At 55.7% G+C, this 27,231-nt stretch overlaps 2 protein-coding genes across 2 annotated transcripts in view; both read left to right on the forward strand.

Moving 5' to 3' along the window:
* Window positions 1-15,218, forward strand: part of HSD17B14 (hydroxysteroid 17-beta dehydrogenase 14) — a 16,199-nt gene extending 981 nt beyond the window's left edge. Inside the window, 7 exon segments of the mRNA XM_049620910.1 lie at window positions 83-175; window positions 938-1,004; window positions 3,822-3,913; window positions 13,700-13,804; window positions 14,043-14,110; window positions 14,206-14,302; window positions 14,403-15,218. Coding sequence (XP_049476867.1) covers window positions 83-175; window positions 938-1,004; window positions 3,822-3,913; window positions 13,700-13,804; window positions 14,043-14,110; window positions 14,206-14,302; window positions 14,403-14,576 — 696 coding nt within the window. The 3' untranslated portion in view covers window positions 14,577-15,218.
* Window positions 15,219-16,677: 1,459 nt separating this feature from the next.
* BCAT2 (branched chain amino acid transaminase 2) lies at window positions 16,678-27,231 on the forward strand. Its single transcript, XM_049620908.1, has 11 exons — window positions 16,678-16,799; window positions 20,396-20,470; window positions 20,837-21,040; window positions 22,230-22,340; window positions 22,422-22,541; window positions 22,690-22,853; window positions 23,861-24,003; window positions 24,159-24,244; window positions 24,472-24,612; window positions 24,691-24,765; window positions 25,651-27,231. Exons 1-11 carry the CDS (start codon window positions 16,776-16,778, stop codon window positions 25,687-25,689), a joined length of 1,182 nt encoding a protein of 393 aa, XP_049476865.1. The 5' UTR covers window positions 16,678-16,775; the 3' UTR covers window positions 25,690-27,231.

Genomic DNA, 27,231 nt, shown 5'->3' on the forward strand with positions numbered 1-27,231 from the left:
AGACCCAGGAGTCCTCACCCCCCAGCCCCTCCTCCCTCAGACCCAGGGGTCCTGTCCCCAGCCCCTCCTCCCTCAGACCCAGGAGTCAGGACCCCCAGCCTTTCTCTCCCTGGAGCAAGAGCTTGCTGGAACTCTCTTTCTTCGATGTGATGTGACTCAGGAGGAAGATATGAGGGTGAGCTGTTCTTGTCCCTACCTGGTCACAAAGGTTTCGGCTCAGCCTCATATCAAGGCTTTCCCTGATTCTGCTGGCCATGTTCTGGGTCTCCTGGGAAGGTTCTCCTTTGTATCTTCCTTCTTCAAGGCTCTCGTCACACGAGTCACGTAGATCAGAACAAAAACATCCCTCCCAGTGGATCTCCAGCTGTAAGAGCTTTTCCCTTCTGCCTCTGGGGTTTTTAAGTTAACTTACTTATTTTGAGAGAGAGCGAGAGCACGGGCACGGGAGGGGCAGAGAGAGAAGGAGGGAGGATCCCAAGCAGGCTCTGCACTGACGTGGGGCTCGAACCCAAGAACGGAGAGATCATGACCTGAGCCATGAGAGTCAGACGCTTAACCGCCTGAGCCACCCAGGAGCCCCTCTATCCCTTCCCTTTAGTCAGTGTCTCTCCGATGTCCCCACCGCCAACCCCCACCCCCGTCCCAACACCCCTCCCCCAGGTCTCTGGAGTCATGGACGACAGTGTGAATATACCCAGCCCTCTGCTCTCTGGCATCCCTGGCTTCCTGTTCCCTTGGCTGTCATCCTTAGTGACTTGGGGGAGTCCCCCACTTCCTGTCCCCTCGGCTGTCATCCTTAGTGACTTGGGGGAGTCCCCCACTTCCTGTCCCCTCGGCTGTGACTCCAGCTTCCCCCTCCCCACCTTGCCTTTGGGAGTCCAGGCTTGTCAAGCCTGGGTGCCAGTGCTGCTCCCTCACAAGACGTCTTTGTCCTCAGGTCCTCATTTCTGAGACCATCCGCCGATTTGGCCGCCTGGATTGTGTGGTCAACAACGCTGGCTACCGTGAGTTGTGAGGCCCAAGGCCATTCTCCGCTGGTGTCAGCCCGCTCCCTGGCTTCCCGTCCCTTCCTCCCGTGCCTCAGTTTCCCTTTTGTCTTCCCCATCCCCTCTCCGTCCACTTGGATGGGGTGGTGTAGCTCTGGAATCCTCGATGCCTGGAGTTTTCATCCCGGCTCCGTTCTCTCCCTGCCGTGTGCCCCCAGCCCTGTGCCCTCACCTCTTCAAGCCTCAGTTCCTAGATTCCTAGAATGGGAATGCCGATAATGATCATCACTGTTGTAGCGCGGTTGGGAGTCGGGTAAACCACCCAGCCTCGTAATTACGAGAACCATCTGGGGCAAACAGCTTCCGTCTTGTAGCCTGACGTCATCGTCGGCCCTTCCCTCCGCTGATGACTGGAAAGACACACTCATGCGTGTCGTTTTTAGGTCTCAGTGTGGTGGCTTTGAAGGTAAAATGCCATCGGCTTAATAACTACCTTTCGTAAGGATCCCTCATGTTGGCAAACCAAGGCTCAGCGAGGTGAACTGATGACACTGAGGGCACACAGCAAGGCCATGATAAGAGAGACACCTCCCCCCCCGGCCCCTTCCTCCCCCTCCCTCCCCCCCATGCCTTGCCTGGCTGAGCAACTTTAAGCAAGTGGCTTACCCTCTCTGGGCCACATTTTCCGCCCTATATTGTAAGGATCAAGATGTCAGATAACCAGTTCATCCTCTCTCTCTGTGCCCTTTGTGCAGTCAAGAGAAACTTACCGAGTGCCTCCTATGTCCCAGGTTCTCTCCTAGGGACTGGGGAGTTAGCAGTGAACAAAAGAGACAAAACATTCTAGCCCTCGTGGGGTTTACATTCTAAAGTAAGAAAACAGACCGGAAAAGACACGGTGAATCCTCCTTGTTTGTGGACTTCGTGTCTGTGAAGTCACCAAGCCGCAAGAACAGCTTCTGTGCCACCCCAGGAACCACTGAACCTTCTAGGTGTTCATGGAAGTGGCAAAAACTCAAATTGCCTGTAGTGTGTGTACCCAGTTGAAGCCAAACAAGGAAGACCTGTGCCCTCTGGTTTCCCATCTCAAACAGAGAGATGCCCAGGGGACAGACACGGGTGCAGCGCACAGAGCTGGCTGGCTTAGAACCCCAGTTTTGGCACCAATGTGCCAGGCAGCCTCAGGTCAATCGCTTAGTGCCTCCCTAATGTTTATTTACTTTTGAGAGAGAGACAGAGACAGAGTGTGAGCAGGCGGGCAGGCGAGGGACAGAGGGAGGGAGACACGGAATCCAAAACAGGCTCCAGGCTCCAAGCTGTCAACACAGAGCCTGATGCGGGGCTCGAACTCAGGAGCTGTGAGATCGTGACCTGAGCCGAAGTCAGCCACTCAACGGACTGAGCCACCCAGGCACCCCTGGGGTCTGTTTTCTAAGAGCGCGAATCCCATTCATGAGGGGGTCCATCCTCAAGGCTTAAAATCACCTCCCCTAGACTTCACCTCCAAATGCCACCACACCGTAGGTTAGGATTTCAACACACGAATTTGGGGCGGGAGATACATTTAGTCCATAACCTTTACATAGTATTATATAGCACGTGACTATTTCCCTTAAGAGCAACGGATCGGTATTCGCTGATTCAGTATTCGCTGGAATTTTATAGACCGCGACTGCCTCCCATAATGAGAACCCACTGTCTATACTAGCACGGTTAGTGGTGATACAGGCTATGAAGAAATTGGGGCGCCTGGACGGCTCAGTAGGCAGAGCACGTGATCTCTGGGTCGTGAGTTCAAGCCCCATGTTCGGAGTAGAGCTTACTTTAAAAACAAAACAAAGCAAAGCAAAAAAACCCAAAACAACAACAACAAAAAAAAACGATTGAGGGCCTAGAGAATGGCAGAGGCTGTGTTAAACAGGATCCCGTGTGGATTCTCTGAAGATGTTTGAGCAGATCCCTGAAGGAAGCAAAGCCACAAGCCCTAGGCCCCTGGGGAAGACAACCCAAGAGTCCTTCAACTTTCCACCCGCCATATTGAGTTTTCTACCCGCCATCCTAGGTTTTCTTCCCCTCTGTGCCTTCATCCCCCTGTCTCCTAAAGCCTTTGGAGCATTCAGGGTGCATTCCTCCCACTGCCTGTCTTGCCCCCCCTGTTCCCACTCCCCTATCTCTCTGACTCCTTGTCTTCTGAACATTGATTTTTCTGTCCCTCTAACCACTACCCCTCCCCCCACCAATTCCTCATTTAACAAATACATTTTGGTGCAAAGCGTCGGGCACAAATACTGACTCAGGACACATTTTAGTTTAAGATTTTATTTATTTTGAAAGTGAGAACCAGCGGGGGAGGGGAAGAGAGAGGGAGAGAGAGAGAGAATCTCAAGCGGGCTCCGTGCTGGCAGCACAGAGCCCAACAAGGGGCTTGGACTCATGAACCATGGGATCATGACCTGAGCCGAAATCAAGAGTTGGTCGCTTAACCAACTGAGCCACCCAGGCGCCCCCAAACTCGTGAAATTTCTAAGCCCAAGAGCTACATGTTATCCTTATTCTGTAGATGAAGAGACCGAGGCACAGAGAGGCAAAGGGACTGGCCCAAAGTCACACAGCCAGGAAGTGGCAGGGCTCATATTGGAGCCTGCGTCTGCTGGCCTGAGACTGCTTTTTGATGAATTGTTATGCAACCTTCGTTCCTTTTCAAGATCCCTGACCCTCTTGTCTGCCACACTGCCACTCTGTGACCCCTCCCTCCCATACCCCTATTTCCCTTCCCTGGTTTCTGTGTCACTCCCTCATTCTCTCTGTCTCTCTGTCTCCCACCCCCACCCTTAGACCCGCCTCCACAGTGGCCCGAGGAGACCTCTGCCCAGGGCTTCCGGCAGCTGCTAGAGGTGAACCTGCTGGGGATGTACACCCTGACCAAGGTGAGGGCTGCAGGCCCGGGTGGCCTCCTGACGATGAGATTGTCAGACCCACTTGCCCTCAGAGCAGAACGTTTCCTCTGCTCGGTTTGATCTGACTCCAAAAGGACTCCGTTCTTTGTAGAAAATAGGTGGGTGCAGACCCCTGTTAGAACTGACCGCGTGGCTACGCAGCCCGGTGTCCTTGAGGACCTTCCAGAACCTTCCTTTTACATTTTCATTTTTATTTATTTATTTCTAATTTATTTATTTTGAGAGCGAGAGAAAGAGAGCAAGTAGGGGAGGGACAGAGAGAGAGGGAGGGAGAGAATCCGAAGCAGGCTCCGTCCGCACTGTTGGCACAGAGCCCGACGCGGGGCCCGAACTCACGAACCGTGAGATCGTGACCTGAGCTGAAACCAAGAGTCGGACGTTTGACTGACTGAGCCAGCCAGGCGCCCCAAGGACCTTCCAGAACCTTCCAAAGTGCTGTGCGGATAGCCTTGAGGGATGTTAGGAACATGGGGGAAGGGGTTGAGATGGGGAGTCTGTGATAGGCGGTTAGAGCTCTGTCACCCTATGGAGACCAGTGGGTCACAAAGAGCTTTTCTGTGTACCATCCTGCCTTCTGACCCTTCCCATAGTGGCCTCCTGCTTTCCATCTCAGTTCAAACCCCACCTCTTCAGAACCTCCTGTCCTTCCCGGCCACCCTGACTTACATGGCACCCACGTGTACGTATTCATCCTGTGCAACAGCTTATTTTTTTAAGTTTACTTATTTATTTTGAGGAAGAGAGAAAGCACGAGCGGGGGAGGGGCAGAGAGAGAGAGAGAGAGATTGAGAGAGAGACAGAATCCCAAGCAGGCTGCTTGCCCAGCACAGAGCCCAAGGCGAGGCTCGGATCTCCCAAACCGTGAGATCATGACCTGAGCTGAAATCATGGTCAGACTCTTTTCTGAATGACTGAGCCACCCAGGTGTCCCCGCCCCCTGCCCCGCCCCGCCCTGTAACCCTTTTTGGTTCATTCAATGAACATTTATTTAGCACCAATAGGTGTATTAACAGCTGTGCATGCAGCAGGGGACAAACATCCCTGCGCCTGGGGAGCTGACCCTGTAGGGGGGAGACAGGTGGTAAACGGGTAAATAGAATATAATGTCAGGGAGGGATACGCGCTGTGCAAGAGAGATGATGGGCAAGTGTAAACGCTGTTTTATATAACTTTGTATTATGCCGCTTTGCAACCATGCACAAAAGCAGAGAGATTGTGCACCGAATTCCACGTGCCCGTCACCCAGCACCAGTCATCACCATTCTGTCGTTCTTGTGGACCCCTCACTTTTTTTCCCCTCTTTTGGTTATTTATTTATTTGTTTATTTGTATGTATGTTTGTTTGTTTATTGCCGGAGTATTTTAAAGCCAATCTCAGACATGTTTCACCTGTAAGTAATTTCGTCTGTATCTTTACCAGATGAGGTTTCGTCGTTGTTGTTGCTGTTCTTGGGTTTGCTTTTTTTTTTAATGTTAAAAAAATTTTTTTAACGTTTATTTATTATTGAGAGACAGAGAGAGACAGAACATGAGCGTGGGAGGGGCAGAGAGAGGGGGAGACACAGAATCCGAAGCAGGTTCCAGGCTGTCGGCACAGAGCCCGCCGCGGGGCTCGAACTCACAAGCCGTGAGATCATGAGCTGAGCCGACGTCGGATGCTTAACCGACTGAGCCATGCAGGTGCCCCTTGTTTTGTTTTGTTTTGTTTTTTCGGGTATGTGTGTACTCTTTTAGACAGGGTGGGGCGGTCAGAAGACTTCTTTGAGAAGTGACATTTAAGCCAGACTTCAAGAATGTGTGTGGGGCAGAGCAATCCAGCAGAGGAAAAGCCAGTGCAAAGGCCCTGGGGTGGCACTGATCAGGGTATAGGAAGAGCAGTGTGGAGGCCAGTGTGACTGAAACAGGGTGAGCAAGGGGGAGAGGGCCGGAGGTGAGGGCAGAAGGGGGGCAAAAGGGCCTAGATCATATCGAACCTTGTCAGGCTGGGTGAGGACTTGACTTTGACACTTGAGCCTGAAGGCAACGAAGTGAGCTCCGTAAGCGGAACTGGCGCCCTCTGGTGGCCGCATGAGGAACAGGCAGGGGCGAGGGCGGAGGCCTTGGGCCCAGCCAAGGGGTTGACCAGGATGGTCCAGGCCGGTGATTCGAATCCCACCAGGCTTGTGGCCGTGGATTTGGTGAGAACCGGTCTGCTTCTGGCTCCCTTTCGAAGCTAGAATATCAGGATTTCCTCGCAGACCAGATGTGCGGGTGGGCTTGAGACCGAAAGGCGTGGGGTTTGGGTTTTTTTCCCCCACCCCTACCCCCACCAACTGGTAGGACTGAGCTGTCATCCACTGTGACCCGGAAGCCTGGGGAGGAAGGGGGGTGGGTGGGGGACCTTTTGCGTGGGGCGGGGGGGGGGGGCGCCCACCCGATGTCTGAGTGGGATTCTCGGGCCTGGGGTGAGAGTGGAGGCCTGGAGGCTGGAGTTGGTCGGAAAAGCCAGTGTAGACAGAGAGGGGAGGAGGCCCCGGAGTGGGCCAGGGGTCACGGGTGTGGGGAAACTTGGGCGCCGACCTCCAGGCCTCACCTGAGATCCAGGCGAAGTGGTTCCAGGCTGCTGGGTGTCCTTGCTTCACCCGTGAACCCTCGTTCCTGTGCCTAACTTCTGTTTGCCACTGAGATTGCCACCCCCGTACAATTAGACACACATAAACATTAGCCCATAAAGGGCATATTGTATATACACTGAAACCTTGGGTTGCAAGTGACTCGTCCCGCGAGCGTTCCGCAAGACGAGCCAACCTTCACTGATTCGTTTGTTTGGAAGACGAGCAAACCGTTTCCAATAAATTTTAACTTGATAAACGAGCGACGTCTTGCATTGCGGGGTCGCACATGACGCGGAGCACGATCACGTGACGACGGCTGAGCCGCTGGTGCTCGAAACCCCCTTTTGGTATTCAGGTGCCGTGGACCACAAGCCTGTTTCTGGAACGAACTAGGCCCGCGGCCCAAGGTTTTACTGTATATAGTATCTCAGTATATAGTATCCATTTCCCAGCGTTTCCAGGGAGAGAGGTCTCTCACAAACGGCCAGATTTCCGGTTGCTCTTGAAAGGGTGGCACACGGGACCCCCAGGGGGCAGAGGGACAGTGTGCGACACGGGGCGCGGCTCTCCGTGGTACCCCAGTCCCCACCTCTCCCTACTGAGCGCCCTGACTCTGTTACCCGTGAGCGGCTGGTACGGAATCCTCTTGGGGGAGTCAGCGGCCCAGATCCGAGGCCCGCCTGCCGAAGTTCCCCGACGCTTCCTCCCTGCAGCGTGGCCAGCCTCTCGATCTCTCTGCGCCCCAGGTTTCTCACCTGCAAAATGAGGCTCATCGTGGTACACGATTCACGGGGCTGTTCTGCGAACCAAGCGAGAGTAAATTGCATAACCCCCGGAGCCCCTAGAACATGCCTGGCACCGAGTTTACCGCCTGCACATTTTTATTGCTTATCGCGAACATCACCCCATTCTGTTTCCCATGGCCAAAGTATCTAACTCAGGTTGAGGTCACCGAGATACATGTTGGGCAAATGAAACCTGGCAGAAGGGAAAAGGCGAGGGTTGAGCTAAGCCCTGAGTGGGAGGGAAGGAAGCGGAGAAGTAGGGCACAGGGTGTTTTATTCACAAAGGAAAGTGTGTGCAAAGGCCCTGGGGCAGAAACCACTGGGATGTGTTTCAAGAACGAAAGACAGTCCTCTCCGTCTCCACTGCCAGCTTAGCAATTAGACGCATTTTATTAAACTGTTCTATCCATTGCCCCTGCCATCCCCTACCCAGACATCATATAATTTCATCAGTGGGAACTTCATAAACTCTACCAACGGATTAGAATGTTTACTGATTTTTGTTGACGTAATTTAAGACTTACAAAATATTGTCAGTACACCCAGACTCCCCATTGTCAATATTTTATCCTGTTTGCTTTATTTTCCTACCTCTTCTTGAGGGTAAATCGCAAGCATGATGTCCATTTACCCCTCAGTATTTTGGGGTGTATTTCCTGAAAACAAGAACGTTCTCCAGGCGCCTGGGCGGCTCAGTCGGTCGAGCATCCGACTCTTGATTTCGGCTCAGGTCATGAGCCCAGGGTCGTGGGGTCGAGCCTTGCGTTGGGCTCTGTGCTGAGCTTGGATCCTGCTTAAGATTCTCTGTCTTTCTCTCTCCCTCCCTCTACCCGCTCACTGTCTCTCTCTCTCCAAAATTAAAAAAAAAAAAAAATAGAGTAGTCTAGGGGCTCCCGGGTGGCTCAGCTGGTTAAGCATCTGACTTCCGCTCATTCATCTATTTATTCACCAAATCCTGAGCATTCGGTAGGTGTCGGGCAGCGTTGTGGGTGCTGGGTGATGGTGGTCTTTGCCCTTGTGGAGTTTCCAGTCCCGAGTAGTCCGGTGTCTGTGCCTAAATGCAGAGATGAGTTTCTATGGGTGAGCATTTCGTGCTAGGAAGGGGACACGTCTGGGTTCTGGGAGGTGTGTGACAGGGAGCCTGGCTCCTTCTGGGTCAGGGTGGGCTTCCCGGAGGAAGTGAAAGACGAGCAGCGTTAAATGGGGGGTGGGGGGGTGGCCCTCCAGGTTGGGAGCAGCGGGGAGGAGACCCAGACCTGCAAGAGCCCGGGGGGTCTTTGATGTGGCTGCACGTGAGGTGTAAGTGTTCCTGGCAGAGGGACCGGCCTGTGCAGAGGCCGGGCAGGGAGAGAGCCTGGTGCCGGCGAGGGGCTGAGTGGAGGAAGGGGTTGTCTTGTCGGGGAGCAGATCACAGGGGGCCTGAGGGCCATGCTGAGATGTCTGGTCTTTATCTCAGGATCAGTAGGGAGCCATGGGAGGTATTTGAGCAAGAAAGTGACGTGATGCCGTTAATACTGACAGATCGTTCAGGTTCAGAGATCACTCTGGGGGCACCTGGCTGGCTCAGTCGGTAGAGCTTCCAACTTGACCCCAGGGTCGTCAGTTCGAGTCCCACATTGGGTGTTGAGATTACTTTTTTTTTTTTTTTTAAACGTTTTTTATTTATTTTTGGGACAGAGAGAGACAGAGCATGAACGGGGGAGGGGCAGAGAGAGAGGGAGACACAGAATCGGAAACAGGCTCCAGGCTCCGAGCCATCAGCCCAGAGCCTGACGCGGGGCTCGAACTCACGGACCGCGAGATCGTGACCTGGCTGAAGTCGGACGCTTAACCAACTGCGCCACCCAGGCGCCCCAAGATTACTTTTACTATTTTAGTTTTTATTTTTATTATCTTTTTAAGTTTATGTACTTATTTGGAGAGAAACAAGAACCACCAGGGAAGGGTCAGAGAGAGAGGGTGACAGAGAATCTGAAACAGGCTCTGTGCTCACAGCACAGAGCCTGGTGCAGGGTTTGAACTCACAGACCGTGGGATCATGACCTGAGCCGAAGTCAGATGCTTAACTGACTGAGCCACCCAGGCACCCGTAAAAATTGTTTTTTAAAGATCGCTCTGGCTCTTGCATGCAGATCAAGTCAGAAAACAAAGTGTGGTGGGTAGGAAAACAGGAATTAGGAGACAGTGGCAGGATACCTGGGTGGCTCAGTCGGTTATGCGTCCAACTTTGGCTCGTGTCATGATCTCCCAGTTCATGTGTTTGAGCTTAGGCTCTGTGCTGACAGCTCAGAGCCTGGAGCCTGCTTCGGATTCTGCCTCTGTCTCTCTGTGCCCCTCCCTTGCTTGTACTCTGTCTCTCTCTCTCTCTCTCTCTCTCTCTCTCAAAAATAAATAAAATTTATTTAAAATTTATTTAAAATTTATTTAAAATTTATTTAAATTTTATTTAAATTTTATTTAAATTTTATTTAAAATTTATTTTAAATTTATTTTAAATTTATTTTAAATTTAATATATATAATATATATATTTTATATATAATATATATTTATATATAAATATAAAGTAAAATTTATTTAAAATTTAAATTTTATTTAACATTTTAAAAAATTAAGAAAAAAAAAAGGAGACAGCAACATTTGTGCAAGTAGAAAGAGGTGGCCTTCAAGGCCCCTGACATGGTCTGGCCCCTCTTCCCCCTCCGACCTCACCTCTGGCCACAGTGGCCTTGTAGAGCCTAACAGGCAGGTCTGTCCTGCCTCGGGGCATTTGCATATGCTGTTCCTTCTGCCTGGCCCAGACTTCTCCAAGACCTCCCCACAGCTCCTGCCTGAACACCCTTTTTGCAACCGCACCCAGCCCAATAGTCTCATTCTCCTCATCTTGCTTTACTTGTTGTTCCTTATCCCTGATCACATTCTAGCTCATTCCATTAGGCATTTTTATGTCTTTACTGTTACCTCCCCCTAGAATTTGGGCTCCACGAGGGCAGAAATCTCGCCCCATCGTGTTTCCTGTGGTATCCCCGGCACCTACCACAGGACCTGGCACATACTAGGGGCCCAGTGAATGTTTGCTGAGCGAATGAATGAGGTGGAGAGAATCTTCCGGATTAAAGAGGTCCTTAGAAAGCGCAATGGCCAGGCTTAGTGACGGATCAGATAAGGAACTTTGGGAGAGGGAGGGAGGAGGCTCTGGAAGGCCCTCAGGTCTCTGGCTTGAGAAGCTGGGTAGGAGGGGACCCCATGTCCGAGGCTGGAAATGAGGGAGAGAGGCAGATTCTTGGTGACGATGGAGGGGGTTTTGCACTGGAGACAGACAGATGGAGATGCCCCAAGGGGGCAGGTCAGGAGCTCCAGAAGGCAGTTCCGATGTAAACGGGAAGCCAGCAAAGCGGGGGCTCCCCTGGCAGAGCTCGGAGAGCAGACCCAGGAACCCCAACATTTAGGGGAAATGGGAGTCAGGCCAGAGCGTGGCTGCACAGCCAGGCTCTCCTGGGCAGGTGTCCAAAGGGAGGCCAATAAGGTTCCAGCTGGTCCTTGATATGGCTACACTGATGCGTGCTAGGTGACCTTGGTTGGGAGCGGGGTGGGGGTGGGGGATATGGGCCAAGGAATGTGTGGGAGGGCTGAGCGGGGGTCACAGGGAATGTGCCACAAATATTTGTTGAGCGTTAGCTGTGTGCCCAGTGCCACAGCCCTCAGGGACCTCACGTTTGCCAGGTAGGGGTGGGGAGGAAGTTCAATACCTGGGTGGAGAGTGATAAGGTTTACAAAAGAAATGGGCAAAAAAAGAAAGAAAGAAAGAAAGAAAGAAAGAAAGAAAGAAAGAAAGAAAGAGTCAGGGGCGCCTGGGTGGGTCAGTCCCTTGTTTGGTTGGTTGGTTGGCTGGTTAAGGCGTTGACTCTTGATTTAGCCTCAAGTCATGATCTCAGGGTTCAGGAGTTCAAGCCCTGTGTCCTACTGTTCGCTGACAGTGTGAAGCCTGCTTGGGATTCTCTCTCTTCTCTCTCCCTCTCTGTCGGCCCCTCCCCTGCTTGCGCCCTCTCTGTCTCTGGCTGAAAATAAATAAACTTTAAAAAAAAAATTGGAAAAAAAAAAATAGGGACGGGGCCTGGGGTAGGGGTTGGGCAAGCCCAGGGCTGAGGGAGGGAAGGTTCTGAGGCTGATGAGAGAGCGGGGAGAAGGAAAGGATAGAAGTGTGGGTGGTGCCTGAGAAATTGGGAGGATCAGAATTCCCCCCCCCCCCCCCCCCCCGCCCAGGGCCCACATACTCCTGGCACTTATGCTCATATTATCTCCAAGTTATTTTCCTTTTGTTTCTCTCTCTCTTTTTTTTAATGTGTATTTTATTTCTGAGAGAGAGAACATGAGGAGGGGAGGGGCAGAGAGGGCGGGGGACAGAAGATCCAAAGAAGTCTCTGCACCCACAGCAGTGAGCCCGACGCGGGGCTCGAACTCACGAACCGCGAGATCACGACTTGAGCCGAAGTCGGGCGCTCACAACCGACTGAGCCCCCCGGGTGCCCCTTCTCTTAAAGTTCTTACCACTCAGAAATTCTTTTTCTTGGTTACGGGTTTTGGTCCCTGACTGCTCACTGCTGGGCCACAAGTGCTGGCCCTGACATCATCACAGTGACAGTCCCCTCTGTCCCCTGGTCAGTCTCCTCACCTGGAAAAAGGAGCTATGGATAGTCCCTCCTAGGGTTGTCCTGAGGATTAAATGAGTCAATATGCGTGAAGAGCTGACAACAGGGCGGGGCACGTAATAGAGCCTCAATAAATTCATTCATTTCATGCAAAAGATATTTGTTGAGCAACTATTATGTGACAGACACCTTAGCACTTCAGTTCTGAGCACACTGGAATGGCTGGTCACCCTAGGGGTGAGTCCCCTGGCTATCTCAGGAAAAGTATTCCAGGCAGAGGGAACAGCAAACGCAAAGGCCCTGAGGTTGGAAGGCTCAGGGTGTGTTTGAAGCTACAGTCCTCAGAATAGGTGGAGGCTGTTTTTGAGGGAGTGGAGAAGGTTTGAAAGGGCTGGTCGGGTGGGGCATCTGGGGGGCTCAGTGGGTTGAAGGCCGACTCTTGGTTTCAGCTCGGGTCATGATCTCACAGTTCATGAGATCGAGCCCTGCATCGGGCTCTGTGCTGACAGTGTGGAATCTGCTTGGAATTCTTTCTCCCTCCCCCATCTCTCTCTTTCTGTCCCTCCCACTCACCCACTCTCTCACTCTCAAAGTACTCATTTAAAAAAAATTTTTTTAAAGGTTATTTATTTTTAGGGGCGCCTGGGTGGCTCAGTCGGTTGAGCGTCCGGCTTCGGCTCAGGTCATGATCTCACGGTTTGTGAGTTCGAGCCCCGCATGGGGCTCCATGCTGACAGCTCAGAGCCTGGAGTCTGCTTTGGATTCTGTGTCTCCCTCTGTCTCTACTTCTCCCCCGCTCGTGCTCTCTCTCTCTCTCTCAAAAATAAATAAGCATTAAAAAAAATAAAGTTTATTTATTTTTGAGACAGAGACAGAGCATGAGCGGGGGAGGGGCAGAGAACGAGGGAGACACAGACTCCAAAGCAGGCTCCAGGCTGTGAGCCGTCAGCACGGAGCCCGACGCAGGGCTTGAACTCACAAACCATGAGATCATGACCTGAGGTGAAGTCGGTGGTTCAAGAGACTGAGTCACCCAGGCGCCCCTATAATATTACGTGGCAGGAACAGGTCTTGCCTCCGGCCAGCTCAGCCGTCAAAGGAAAGAGAGGGGAAGGATAGAATTTGAGTTTATTCAAGGTCATGTGTAGTCCAAGAGCTGAGAGACAGAGAGGGAGGGAGGAGAGGGAGAGAGAATTAGTTTAGGGGCCTCCAAGGAGGTAGGGAGCTTCATGAAGTGGGGTGCATGTCACGAACCCCCCCCCCCCATCACATTCGGACCATAGGGCTTCCCCTCATGGATAAAAGAGTCTCCTCTCATTTTTGCAAAATATGCGGCCATCTTGCATTTTCCTGTCTCGACCTGGACAGGAGTCTGAGTAACATACAAAGACCCAGAGTGGGGAGACAGAGACCTAGAGAAGGGGAGACAGGGATGGGAAGGAGGACAAAGACACAAAGGATGGGGGAGAGAGAGAGGGAGAGGGGTAGTAGAGGTGAGGCAGAGAAAAATGCCTTCCAGGCATGGAGAGACTCCTTAAGCACTGAGACCCTGGGGCAAACCAGTGAAGGTCCTCTCTGGGGTTCTGGAATGCTTTCCCTACAAGGCACAGAGACCCAAGCAGTGAACATACCAGAGATGGTCATTGTCCCAGACATCAGGGTGTGTTTCAGTGTGGCTGGGGGCAGCTCTAGGGGCTCAGGTGACTTACTTGGCCTTCTGTCTCCCCAGCTTGCCCTCCCCCACCTGCGGAAGAGCCAGGGGAACATCATCAACATCTCCAGTCTGGTCGGGGCCATTGGCCAGGTCCAGGCAGTTCCCTATGTGGCCACCAAGGTACCCTGCCCCTTCCTTCACTCCCCACCAGGGCCTCCAAGGACTTCAGCCCTGAGGCATGACAACCTACAGCCAGTGCCTCCCAAGAAACAGAGCCTGGGGCATCCCATAGAAGCCCTCAGGGAAGGCATGACTACCCCATTCTGAGGCCCCAGCTTGACACCCCCTGGTTGGAGGAGAGAACAGGAGGAACCTCAACTTCCCTGGACTGAACTCTCCCCCACATCACCTTCCGCAGGGGGCAGTAACAGCCATGACCAAAGCCTTGGCCCTGGATGAGAGTCAATATGGCGTCCGGGTCAACTGGTGAGCAGCTCCAATGGGAGGAGAAGGCAGGTAGTGAGCCCACGAGGCCGTGTTTGTGGCACACTTCCCTGATCCCCTCTTCTCCCTCCCCACAGTATCTCCCCAGGAAACATCTGGACCCCACTGTGGGAGGAGCTGGCCGCCGCCACGCCTGACCCCACAGCCACAATCCGAGAAGGCATACTGGCCCAGGTAGGAGTGGGGGGCCAGAGCCATGTGGTATGGGAGGCTTCGGGTGTAGCAGTCAGGCGGGGGCTTCCCTTGATCTCCTTTTTCCCTTGTCTCTCCCCAGCCCCTGGGTCGCATGGGCCAGCCAGCTGATGTGGGAGCGGCAGCCGTGTTCCTGGCCTCCGAAGCCAACTTCTGCACTGGGACTGAGCTGTTTGTGACCGGGGGTGCCGAGCTGGGGTACGGGTGCAAGGCCATTCCCGGCACCCCCTTGGAGCCCCCCACCAACCCTTCCTGATTTCTCACGTTTCCACTTGGGCCTTCCTAACTAGGACTCCCAAATTTCAGCTTCGACCCGCCTGCTTCTTAGATGCACACCCCAACTCTAGACATTAAGTCCACTAACCAACGTGCCAAACCACCCCCCGCAGGTTCCCATAAAAGTAGTTTGCAGCCAGAAGGAAGAAGGCTTCATGTCATTGATCTTCTGCTCTTTTGAGTTCTGCCACGCCGGGAGCGCGTCCCGCCAACCCCGCCCCTTGCAGCCCCACGGGTTCCCACGAGTGGTCTTGACCCAAGGGACTACGACTCCCGGCAGGCCTTGCAGCAGGAGCCCGTCCCGGAGGGCTCCTGAGAAAAGTATTGCCGGTCGGCTTCACCCCTGCTAATAAAAAGGCCCGCAGGGGAGAGTAAATTAAGCTCTATTAGGAGATAATAGAGGAGGCGAAACGGAAGGGCCTCCTCTTGGTTATTCTTGGTCCTTAGGGGAAAGGAATTTTGAGCTCGCCGGCTGAGGAATAAGAGGGTGGTGGGCTCCACAAGTTCTGAGGGAAGAGGCAGCTGGGGTTCAGACTCCTCTGAGTCAGAGGGAGGAGGGGCTGGGGCCCGAACTCCTGGGTTTGGGGGAAGGGGAAACTTAGAGGGCGTGGACTCCCTAGCTGAGGAAGAGCGGGCCCTGGGTTCCTGCTGGGGCGCCGGGCGCGGTAGGGGGTTAGTCTCCCCGGCCAGGGGGTGGGGCTGCATGGCTGCTGCGGATTGGCCGCGGCGGGGGTGTGCGGCAGTCGCTGATTGGCCGAGGCGAGCCGGGCGCGGTCGCGGGCCCCGGGCCCCGGGCCCCGGGCCAGGTGGTGGCCGAGGAGGACCGGGGCGGAGGGAAGCGAAACGGGACTCTGAGGAGGAGGAGGCTTGGGAATTTGCCGAGACCTGTGGCTCTTAGGGCCGGGGGACAGAATTTGGGGGCAAAATATCCCAGGGTGGGATTACGGAGGCACAGCGGCCCAGGAATCGGAGTCTGAGGACACAGCGCGAACATTTCGGTGTCACAGTAACCCGGCTGCGGGAGTTGGGGGAAACTCTGACCACGGATGGTTTTGGGGCCACAGTGGCTGAGGAGTTCGGTATAGGGGGCACTGATGCAGGTTTGAATCGCTAGGGATTAGGTGGATCCTGGTGCGCTGTAATTAGCTAACTCTGGCCTTCGGGGTCCTGTGGGTGGGGAGACACTCATGAAGGGGCATAACCAGGGAACCCTGCCTGAGGGGCTGTTCTTAGAGGCTCACTGATGCGGTGGGGGATTAAAATTTTCCGGGCCTCGCTGATGACAGGGACTGGAAGGAGGCATGATGAACCACGTGCGTTATATCTCCTAAAAAGTTACAAAGAAGACACATTTTCCCGTGGAAAGAAAAAAAGTATATTCAAATACGGGTTGACTGTGGGGCGCCTGGGTAGCTCATTAGGTTGGGCGACCGACTTGGGCTCGGGTCATGATCTCGCGACTCACCAGTTCGAGCCCCGCATCGGGCTCTGTGCTGACAGCTCGGAGCCTGGAGCCTGCTTCGGATTCTCTCTCTCTCTCTCTCTCTCTCTCTCTCTGCTCCTCCCCTGCTCACGTTCTCTTTCTCTCAAAAATAAATAAACGTTAAAATTTTCTTGAAAAAAAAAATAGGGGTTGATTGCAACCCCCTCATTCATCCCTACCTGCTACCCTCTTTCGAGGCCTTTTTCCCAAGTCCTTTCTCATTTACGTGATCTATTTACAGACGTTTACAGCGAGAGCTTTTCCTTATCACCCAGGGATCGAGATATGCGGAGGTTTCTTTCTGTTCCTGGCCTTGCCTCTCTCACCTCGAACTGCTTATCCTCGTTAGCGTTCCGTGACAGTACCTATTAAAATGCATGAAAGCAAAAGAACGAACAGAAACAAAACTTCCATGTACGTTCTGGTACAGCAGTTGCGTGGCTGGAACAGAAGCTGGGTGGGGGTGGGGAGGAGGGCGTATTTCAATGGACTCCCCTTCGCCGCGCGGATTCCAGCGCATGCGCTCTCCAGCAGGGCCCAGCTCCCCATGGGCGCCCTATAATCGGGGAGGCCCGGCCGGCCTGGGGTGTCAGAGGAGGGGCCCTCCCGCGTCGGGGGGCGTGAGCGGGGCGGGGCCGGAACGTCTTTCTTCTGGGCGGCGCCCCGGGCGGGTACAGTTTGCCCGCCGCACCGACCATGGCCGCAGCCGCGCTGGGGCAGGTGGGTTCGCGGCCCCGGGCCGGGGCAGGGTTGGGTGGGGAGAGAGGCTGGGGGAAACCCCTCCGGGAGGCCCACTTCCGGGAGGCCCACCAGCTCCCGGCTCGTCCGGCTTTGCGCCGCTCCCTCGGTGCTCGGGTTCCGCTGCGGGGCGCCGAGGAGGAGGGGGCCCCGTGGCCGGGAGCACGAGGCTGTAAGGACAGGGTGGTGGGACCGGGACGCCGACCGGAGGTATGTGGGGGGAAACACGGAGGAGGGCAGAGTAATGGGACAGGCTCTGGACTGGGGTGGGTGGGGGGGGACTAAGGAGGGAAGAGTCAGCGCGTGGGGGCGTCGGGAAAAGACACCCCGAACCCCGAGGGCTGGGGGTAGGATGAAGGCACAGATCTCAGGTCTGGACTGGGAATTGGGCCCAAGGCCCGATTTTCTTGGAATTAGAAGGTTAAGATCTATGTGGAATGTTGTGTCCCAGAAACCTCTTATCTGAAAGTCTGCGTCCGGGTTGGGAGTCGAGGCAGCTTCTCACTGTCAAAGTGACAGATCGTCCTGGCAAGAATGGGAGGGGCTGTTCTTCCTGATAAGATGCCAGTGAGCAGAGTTTTGGAGAGTATGATTTTAGAGAATCAAGTTTCTCGGCGAGGAGAGAAATAGTAACAGCTCAAAGAAGGGATCTTTAGAACCCGGGACAGCTGCTGCTTAACCTTGGGGAAAGTGTTTTTCGCGATAAGTCTGCACCTGACTCTGTCTGGGACTCTTATGCCAGCGTGGTGGATAGATAGGGCAGATTTTTACGTTTCGGAGTCTTGGTGACAGATGCTGGGCTGTGACAGGGACAACTGGGGCTTTGATGGGGACATTCCTGGGCTGTGGTGGGAAAGTCCTGGGTGGTGATGGGGACAGTTTGGGAGAGTCTTGAGCTATCATGGGACAGACCTGGTCTGTGATGTGACAGTCCCAGGCTACAATGGGACGGTTCTCCATGTGATGGGATCAGTCCTGGGCCATGAAAGGACAATTTGGGGGCTTTGACTGGGAGCGTTTGGGGCTGGGGTAGGGACAGTCTCTGGCTGAGACAAGGACAGCACTGCATTATGAGGGGGACTCTTCCTGGGCTGAGATGTGGGGGGCCGTCTGAAGTGTGAAAGACAGAGCTGAACTATGACAAAAGACAGTCCTGGGCCTTGCTGGGAGGACAGTCCCGCATGGGGACAGTCCTAGGCTGTAATGGGGACACAGGGGAGGCTCCATCGCGTTGCAGAGCCCTGCCCTGTGCCCCTCCGCTCCCCCCCTCCTTGTTTCTTAATTCAGCCCCCACCCTTTTACACCCTTTGTCCCAACAGCCCATATACCATCGGAAGGTATCCCTTGGGTCCGATCCCCGTGGCGTGGGGTGTCAGAAGGTGCAGCACCTTCCCTGAGCTGAGCTGAGACCCCCGTGCCTGCAGAAATGTCCTGGGAAGACGAAGACAGCTTCTCTCAGGACAACAGGGTCTTGATGGCCAGTGCAGATTTATAATCTGGACACTGTCCGGCCCCTTCTCTGTGCCCTGTGGGAGAGGTAGAGATATCTCTATCTCCTGGGTATCTCTGTCTGTAAATATCACTGAGACAGCTTGTTTCCTGGTGTCGGCTTCGCTCGTTTCCCCTGGTCTTCTTTCACTTTGTGCTGTCACCTGAAGCCTGGTCTCTGTCCACTTCTTCCTCCTTCCCTCAGCTTCTCTATATCTCACCCTTGGAATTTTTCTGGATTTCTCCAGACTTGACTTGACGTGAGTTTGTCTCCCTATCTGTCTCTCGTATCGGTCTGTCTTTATGATTGAATCTCTTTTGGCATCTCTTGTTCCTGATTTCTTGTTCTTCTCAGTTTTGTCTTCAGTTTGTCTTTTTAAAGGCTTTATGTGTAAGTAATCTCTCCACCCAGCGCGAGGCTCAACCCTCCAGCTCACCAACCCGAGATCAAGAGTCCCACGTTCCTCCGGCTGAGCCAGCCAGGCGGCTCCTGAGTTTTGTTTTCTGTTTCCATTGGTCTCTTTCTCATTCTTGCTCTTCCCTCTCTTTTATTTTGTTTTTCTCCATGTGGCTCCTTCTGAGGGCCACTCTCCTGCCCGGATACCGCTGTCTCCGCCCTGGGTGGCCATGCTGTCTCCATGCTGTGCAGTCCGGTTCCCTCCCGGACAGAAGCGTGGCCACAGACTTGTGTGGGCGACACAGCGCCACCTAGAGGCCATGCCTCAGACCCACACTCTGCTCAGCCGGGCGGCTCTTGGGCCCCATGCTCGCCAGCCCCACTCCTCTGACTTCAGGGCCCAGACTTTAGGACCTGGCAGCCCAGCACCCCCCATTTCCCCAGGACTCACCTACTGACCAGTGACTGCTGCCATTCATGTTCACGTCCGCTCACCCAGCGCACAGGGCAGGAGCAGGCTACGTCCGCTGTTGTGGTGGCCCGAACCTCATGACCCAGCTGCTTTCCTGCCAGGCTGGGAAGGAGGCACTGTGAGGTCAAAGAATACTGGGGAGAGGCCACCCTGATGGGCACGGACAGACCTGCTCTCCCTTGTTTGCCTCAGGCAGGACCACAAGTGTTGATCTGAGCGGGGTCTCTGTCAATGACTAGGGGACGCCCCCCAGGCCCATGTGGTCGCCTCAGCCCTGGGATCCGTAGGGAATTAGAATCATTGGTGTCTGAGGTATGGGGTTGGGAGCCTCAGGTAATCTGAGGCCTGAGAATAAGGCCTTGGAGTCCTGGGTCTGAAGGAGAAGGAGGCTGGGGCCTGGACTCCTTGGTCTGGGGGAGGAGGGGCCTGGGGTCCTGGACTCTTGGATCTGAGGGAGGAGGGGGCTGGGAGCCCGGATTCCTGAGTCTGAGGGAGGAGCAGGCTGTGGGCCTGGACTCCTGGGTCTGGGGTAAGGGGAAGCTGGAGGTCAGGACTCCTGGGTCTGAGGGAGGAGGGGACTACAGGCCTGGACTCCTGGGTTTGGGGTAGGAGGGGGCTGGGGGTCTGGACTCCTGGGCCTGAGGGAGGAGGGGCTGGGGACTGCGTCTCCTGGGTCTGAGGAGTCCAGAGTTCTGGGTCTGAGGGAGGAGGGGGCGGGGGGGCCCAGCTTCTGGGTTCTGGGGAGTTATGGCCTATAGGTTCCTCAGTTTTCTAACTCTTATCAGGATTTGGGTCCCCCAGGGAGGCCTTCACTTACCTGTGCACTTTCCCTCGGTCGGTTGTCTTCTGTCTGAGCTGATTTCAGGGCTGGGGACAAAGTTCCCCGGGGTGGGAGGTGCCTGTGTTTAACTTTGCCCTGGCAAGGAGGGAACAGAAGCTGATTCAGCTTTTTCTAGGGATTTCCCTCGCGAGGGCAGGGAGGGGACTTGGCCTCCTTTGGGATTCCCTCCCGCTATACGCTGATCTGAGAGGGGGGCAGACTTGGCCAGGGCCACATGCCCCGTCTAGAATGCACCGGGCCTGGGATAGAGCAGGCCAGAGGGACCTCCCAAGTGCAGGAAGTGGCAAAGCGAGCGCCAGGGTCCCCTGCTCGCTGTCTCTCTCTCTGTCTCTCTCCTGGCCTCACTACCTTTCTTACTTCTGTCCCCCCCCCTCCTCCAGATTTGGGCCCGCAAACTCCTCCCTGTCTCTTGGCTCCTGTGTGGCCCCAGAAGATACGCCTCATCCAACTTCAAGGTGGATGGACGGGAATATACTTTTGGATCTCCAGGAGGGGCTGGGGCCTGGACGACTTACAGGGTCTGAGGGAGGAGGGGACTGAGGGCGAGGACCCTTAGGTTTGAGGGAGGGGCCGGCAGCTGGATTTGGGCATCTCCAAAAGGGTCCAGGGTCCAAAGGTGAAGGTGGTCGGCAACGGGCTGGCCTCGTAGTCCGCCATAAGGCTGTGGGAGAGATTGGATACTGCATATCCCAGAAGCCTCTGGGGCCACAGGGGGTCTCTTCTCTCTAGGTCTTAGCCCCAGAGGTTCATGGGGGTTGTAGTTTTTCCGTTTGAGGTTGGGCCCGGAGTTCAGGATACCCGGGTCCCCCGTCTCTTCTCAGGCTGCTGACCTGCAGCTGGAAATAACACGGGAGCCTCATGAGAAGCCCGACCCCAGCAAGCCCCTGGTGTTTGGGAAGAATTTCACCGACCACATGCTGATGGTGGAATGGACCGAGAAGAAGGGCTGGGGCCAGCCCCGTATCCAGCCCTTCCAGAACCTCATGCTGCACCCAGCCTGCTCCGGCCTCCACTACTCGCTACAGGCATGGCGCCCGACCTCTGTCCCCGTCGTTCTGCATCTGTTCCCTCTTGCCGGGTGCACCGCCCTGGGTTTGTTTTCCGTGTGTCCCTTCCTTCTCGGGTCCCTCGTATTCCAGGCCGAGCCCCGAGCTGGGTGATGCTGGGTTCCCCGAGATGAACAGACCCAGTTCTCGCCTTTGAAACCCCCGTGTTTTGGTTACAGCGCAGCATGATCGTGATGGGGGGGGGTGGGGAGGCACCTGAGGCATCGTGGAAGCCAGAGGAGGCACGGATCCTACCTGTCACTTGAAAGAAAGTAGGGTCTCTTCTGGCGGAGGGAAGCTGAGAGGGTGTTAGCAGGAGACAGAGCAGCTAGTACAAAGACTCGGGACAAAGGAGAGCCCGGCGTACTGGGGGGATTTGGGGACTGGAGTGAGGCAGAGGAGGCTAAGGATACCCTCAGGGCCACAGAGGAGCTGTGGGGCCGGCACCTTGTCGAGGGCCCTGGGAGCCATGGAGGGCTCGAGCGCAAGCAGGGGAGGGTCAGAGAGACACGGCGACAGAATCCGAAGCAGGGTCCGGACTCTGAGCTGCCAGCACAGAGCCCGACGCGGGGCTGGAACCCACGAACCGCGAGATCACGACCTGAGCCGAAGTCGGACGCTTAACCGACTGAGCCACCCAGGCGCCCCAAGGCATTACATTTTAATTAAATAATTAAATTTACTTTGGAAGAAAAAAGAATGCGATAACTGCCCCCCCCCTTCCCCACTTCATCGGCTAGCACACGTGTCGATCACTGTCTCATTTCATCTGGACTCCATTCTCTGTGCCCCTTTCTGTAAGATTTTTGAAGCAAATCCTGGAAGTCGTACCATTACGTCCGTAGCTGTTCCGGTGCTTCTCAAACACAAGGATTCTTTAAAACCAGAGCTTCCACACCCTTGTTGTTCCCGAGAAATCGTACCATGTAACATGGAAAGGGTTTAAGTAGGGTGTTGTCTCTGTACCCCTGTCTCTGGGTCTCTCTGGCTGTTACTGGCATCTCTGTCTCTTCTCTTTCCTTCCTCTGTGTGCTCCGTTGTTAGTCTCTCCCCAGCCCCGTCTCTGCATCCGTGTCCGTGTCCTTGTGTATCAGGCTCTGATCTGGTGTCTCTCATGGCTCTCTGAGGCGGTCTCTGAGCTGAGCCACCTACGCCCCTGTCCCAGCAGCTCTTTGAGGGCATGAAGGCGTTCAAAGGCAGCGACCAGCAGGTGCGCCTCTTCAGACCCTGGCTCAACATGGACCGGATGCTGCGCTCGGCCCTGCGCCTCTGCCTGCCGGTGAGGGGCCGTGGCTGGCCCCCCGGGGGGGGGATGGGGGGGGCGCAGGGGGTCCCCCTGACTCATGGGAATCCTGCCCAGAGTTTTGACAAGGTCGAGTTGCTGGAGTGTATCCGCCGGCTGGTGGAAGTGGACAAAGACTGGGTCCCTGATGACACCAACGCGAGCCTCTATGTGCGGCCTGTGATCATTGGAAATGAGGTGGGCCTGACTCCGGCGTGGGATGGATGTGGGGCGGAAGGCGGGGGGGTCTGCTGAGGGGCAGCGGTGGGAACTCCAGGGGAAAGGGAGGGGCTGGGCTGGGGGCCTGGACTCCTGGGTCCCTGATGCCCCCTTCTGCCCACTGCAGCCCTCACTGGGTGTCGCCCGTTCCTCGCAAGCTCTCCTGTTTGTCATTCTCTGCCCTGTGGGCCCGTACTTCCCTGGAGATGCCGTGGACCCTGTCTCCCTCTTAGCCGACCCGACATTCATCCGGGCCTGGGTGGGTGGGGTCGGTGACTACAAGGTCGGGGGGTAAGTAGTCCCTCCCCCAACCCCACATGTCCTGTGCCCTGGATTTCAGAGGCACTGGGTGTCGATTTGCGTCTTTGGATGTCCACTGTCCTTCCCCTCTTACTTCACATACCTGGGACAGCTCTGCTTGCCCGTGGGATGTGATGTTGGCACTGGTGGGGGGAGGGGGCTCTAGGGGAGAGCTTCAGAATTAGGAAGGGGTGGGGTGCCCGGGTGGCTCAGTCAGTTAAATGTCCAACTGCCGCTCAGGTCGTGATCTCATGGTTTGTGAGCTCGGGCCCCGCATCGGGCTCTGTGCTGACAGCTCAGAGCCTGGAGCCTTGCTTCAGATTCTGTCTCCTTCTCTCTCTGCCCCTCCCCTGCTCATGCTCTCTCTCTCTCAAAAATAGATAATTGTTAACATTAAAAAAAAAAAAAAAGTATTAGGAAGGGGTTGGGTGAAAGGCAGTGGGGAAACTAGGATCGGCCCCCTGGGAAGCTCCAGAAATGACGTTTATACTTAGCTCATTGGTGTCTCCCCCACGCAGGCTCCCCTGAACACCCAAGCTCAGCCAGCACCCCACCTCCCGACCCCCATGCTCAGCTCTCACAGTCCCCTGGGGCCTCCAATGATCATCCCCCCCTCTGTGTGGGCTTTCTGGGTAAATCTGTCCTGCCAGGGGCCTTGGCCTTGGCGGGGAGGGTCTCCCACGTGGTGATCCCGACAGAAGGTGGGGTACAGGCGTGTTGGGAGAGTGAATGTGGCCCCAGCTGGGAGTTTCATTCAGGTCCTTTCAACCTTGTGAGGTCTCCTGAGGGCCAGGCCCTGTGCTGGGTGAAGCTGGGCACACGGATGAATCAGGTCCGGGCCCTGCCCTCCAGGGCCTCCCAGGCTGGTGGGAGCCCCTGCGTGTGCTGTGATGGAACTGGCTGGGGGCGTCGTAAGAGTTCACAGAGGAGGTGGTTGCCCCTCGGCGGAGTCTGAGGAAGAAGACGGCTCCCCGGTCAACCCCGTTGCCCTCTCCCAGGAATTACGGGCCCACAGTGTTGGTGCAGGAGGAGGCGAAAAAGAGGGGCTGCGAACAGGTCCTCTGGCTCTATGGGCCCGACCACCAGCTCACCGAGGTGGGCACCATGAACATCTTTATCTACTGGACCTACGAGGATGGGGGTGAGCCCTCCCCTGACCCAACACAGGCCCTGGCGGGCGCGGGCTACCATCACTCCTAGCAGATCGCAGATCTGGGGGCGGGGTAGGGGGTTCGGATGGCTCCTAAGGGGATGGCAGGGTGTGAGGGGACACCCCCATCCTTATACTTGCCCCAGTGCTGGAACTGGTGACCCCCTCGCTGGACGGTATCATCCTGCCTGGAGTAGTCAGACAGAGTCTGCTGGACCTGGCCAGGACCTGGGTGAGGGCGCGGCGTCTGCGGGAACGATGGGATCCTGCGGGGGCTGCGGGCCAGAACCTTCAGGGGGAAATGGGCGGGGGGCGCCGTGGCGCACTGGCACCCGCCCCTTCTCTCCGGCGGTGTCGGCGGTGTCTCCTCGGGTCTCTTTCTCACCCTTCGTGGGGAGGCGGGGGAGGCCGGGCTCCGCGGCAGCGCAGCCCCCCGGGCGCCTGTGCATCGCCCCGCAGGGTGAGTTCCGGGTCGTAGAGCGGAGGATCACCATGAAGGAGCTGTTGCGGGCGCTGGACGAGGGACGGGTCCGGGAAGTCTTTGGCTCGGGCACCGCTTGCCAGGTCTGCCCTGTCCACCGGATCGTGTACCAAGGCAAGGTGAGGTGGGGCTGCCGTTGGGGGCGGGAGGGAAGAAGGCGGCGCGCGGCCCGGGCCTCACGGCGCCTTGTCCTCCAGCACTTACACATTCCCACCATGGAAAACGGGCCTGAGCTTATCCACCGCTTCCTGAAGGAGCTGAGGGCCATCCAGGTGAGGTGCACCCGCCGGGCAATGGGCTGGATGGGTGCTCCCCAGGGAAGGTCACGTCCGTGAGCCTCCTTCCCCCCCCACCCCCCGCCGCAGGCCGAAGAGCCAATAACGGCCCCTGCCATCGGCCTCTGGGCCCCAGACGGGCTCCTTTTCCGTGAGCCTCTGTGGCCTCGAACACTCTTTGGCGGGAAATGACCCTTTCCTGGGAGCCTCTAGAACCCTGGCTTGAGAACTCGCCTTCCCTGCCCTTGTGCCTCCAAGGGGGGGGGGGGTCCTTCTGGTGGGGGCACTCCCTTCCCATGAACCTCTGGGACTTCCGGTGGGTATTTGGCCCGGAAGCCCGCCCCGCGTGGTGGCCCTGGAGCCCTGGGCTCTCCTTTTGGCCTGAGGACCCTCCTACCGGCCTCTGGACCTCAGCCCCCACTGTGGCCCAGGAATATCTCCTCTCCTAAGCCCCTGGAGGTGTTTGCATTTCATCTCTCGGCCGAGAGAGCTTTCCTGGAAAGCTCTGGGCCCCTTTCCATGGCACTCGACCTAGAACTACATTTCCTGTGAGCTTCGGTAAAGTCCTGTGCCTCGGGACCTAGAACTACACGTCTCTGGACTTTCTGGGCCTTCCCTGCCGGAGAGGATTTTTTTCCCCTAGAGCCTTCGGGGGGCCTGACAGTGACCCTTGGCGGAACTACATCGCCGTCGGGCCTCTGCGCCATCTCGGCCCCGATTCCCCTTTCCCTATAGCGGTAGGCAGTCTCCCGGGAAGTGGACTACATTTCCCATGGAGTCGTGGGGGCGCAACTCCACAACCCTTTAGCGTGGGACGCCCCAGGGCTTGCTGGGAGTTGCAATGTGGCTTTCCTCTCACGGCCCACCTCTGTCGTCCCGCAGTACGGAACGGGAACCCACGAGTGGATGCTCCCGGTGTGACGCTAAAGACTGACCTACCTCCCCTCGGACCCACTGACCCGTAGCATCTAGTCCTCGCCGGAACCTCGCCTCCCTACCCTTGACTCACCTCAAGTGCAATATGAAATAAAAGGCCAGGGGGAGCCGGGACGCCTGGGTCTCTGGCGCCCCCGCGTGGTCTCTACACTCCCAAAGCCATAAGGGCCCTACCCAGGCGTCTGGGCCCCAGCCCCGCCTCTCAGGCCTTTGCGGGGGGGCATCTGGACTCCCCGCTGCTCCGTTTCCTGGGGTCGAGGATGCACTTTGGCCCCCCAGCTCCGCATCTCTCCGTTCTCAGGCCGGATCTCCCGGTGCTGCTGTTGATTTTTTTTTTTCCCCCTCTTGCTGCAATTTTGAAATAAAATGCCAAAGAACAAAACATCAGCTTGTCATCCCCGATGACGCGACTCAGGGACTCCAGGGTTTCAACCAGGAATCCCTGTCCTGGGCCCTTTTCATTTTCAAAGACCCAGCGATGGGAGCTCCCAGTGTCCTGGCCGTTTCTCTGACGTGGAAGCTTTTTCCGCCTCCTCATAAACTGAGTTTGGCCTCTTGGCCCAAGAATTCGCGCTTCCTCTATCTACTTCCCCATCTTTGGGACAGCCCCACTGTACATCTAGTCGCTAGGCCAGATGCCTCGGCCCTGCCCCTCTTCCCCTGCCAAAGCCCATCGGACTCAAGCCCTGTCCTCCTGTCCCCAAATCGGCCCTGTGGGTCTCCTCTGGGCCCCCTCGGCCCCGCTTCAACGCAGTTCTCTTCTGCCTGGACCCTGGCCCTAGCCTGCTCCCTGGCATCCACTTTGGCCCCCAGAGGGTCTTTGTGTATCAAGAGCTGCCCCTCCCCTGCTTGCTCTCTTCCAAGGGCTTCCCAGCACCCATGGCCAGTACCGCAGATAGTGGGTCCTGGTGACTGTGGAGTGAGGCAAGGTACAATACCCTTGGATGGGGTCAACGTCAGAAGTCTGTCTATAAAACATAGTCACCATTACCTCCCTGTGTCGTGCCTCGTAGCCAGATCTTGGCTCTTTTACACACATACTTTAATTATTAATGTGTGTAGGTGTAGAGAGAGCCGGACGTTAGGACCAGGCATATCCAGCTGGTCACAGATGTGTCATCTGCCGGGTGTGTGACCTTGGGCCTGTCGCTTTATCTCTGACCCCCTTTGCTAGAGGGAGACCCACGGGGGACTATTGAGCAGGCAAGGTCTGTGGCCTACCCAGCAACCATCCGCTTTGGAATAAAATTCTGATTTGTTGATAACCACTGGCAAACCCTCTCACCCCCTTTTGTCAATGATTGCTTGCTTGGGAGAAGGTCCAGGATGCAAGGGGAAATTCTCATGGTTCGTGAGTTCGAGCCCCGCCTCAGGGTCTCTGCTGTCCTCACTAAGCCCGCTTTGGATCCTCTGGCCCCCTCTCTCTCTGCCCGTCCCCTGCTTGTGCTCTCTCTCAAAAATAAATAGACCTTAAAAAAAAGAAAGGAACACAACGCTTCTCTCAAAAAAATAAAATCTTAGCTATTC

Source organism: Panthera uncia (assembly GCF_023721935.1).
Source record: "Panthera uncia isolate 11264 chromosome E2 unlocalized genomic scaffold, Puncia_PCG_1.0 HiC_scaffold_19, whole genome shotgun sequence".
NCBI lineage: Eukaryota > Metazoa > Chordata > Mammalia > Carnivora > Felidae > Panthera > Panthera uncia.

Bases quoted from the DNA above. Each gene is read 5' to 3' on its own strand.
- BCAT2 (XM_049620908.1), top strand. From the start codon at position 16,776: ATGGCCGCAGCCGCGCTGGGGCAG. The intron at 21,041-22,229 runs GCATGGCGCCCG...CTGTCCCAGCAG, and splicing joins GCCTCCACTACTCGCTACAG to CTCTTTGAGGGCATGAAGGC. The intron at 22,854-23,860 runs GTAAGTAGTCCC...GCCCTCTCCCAG, and splicing joins GGTGACTACAAGGTCGGGGG to GAATTACGGGCCCACAGTGT.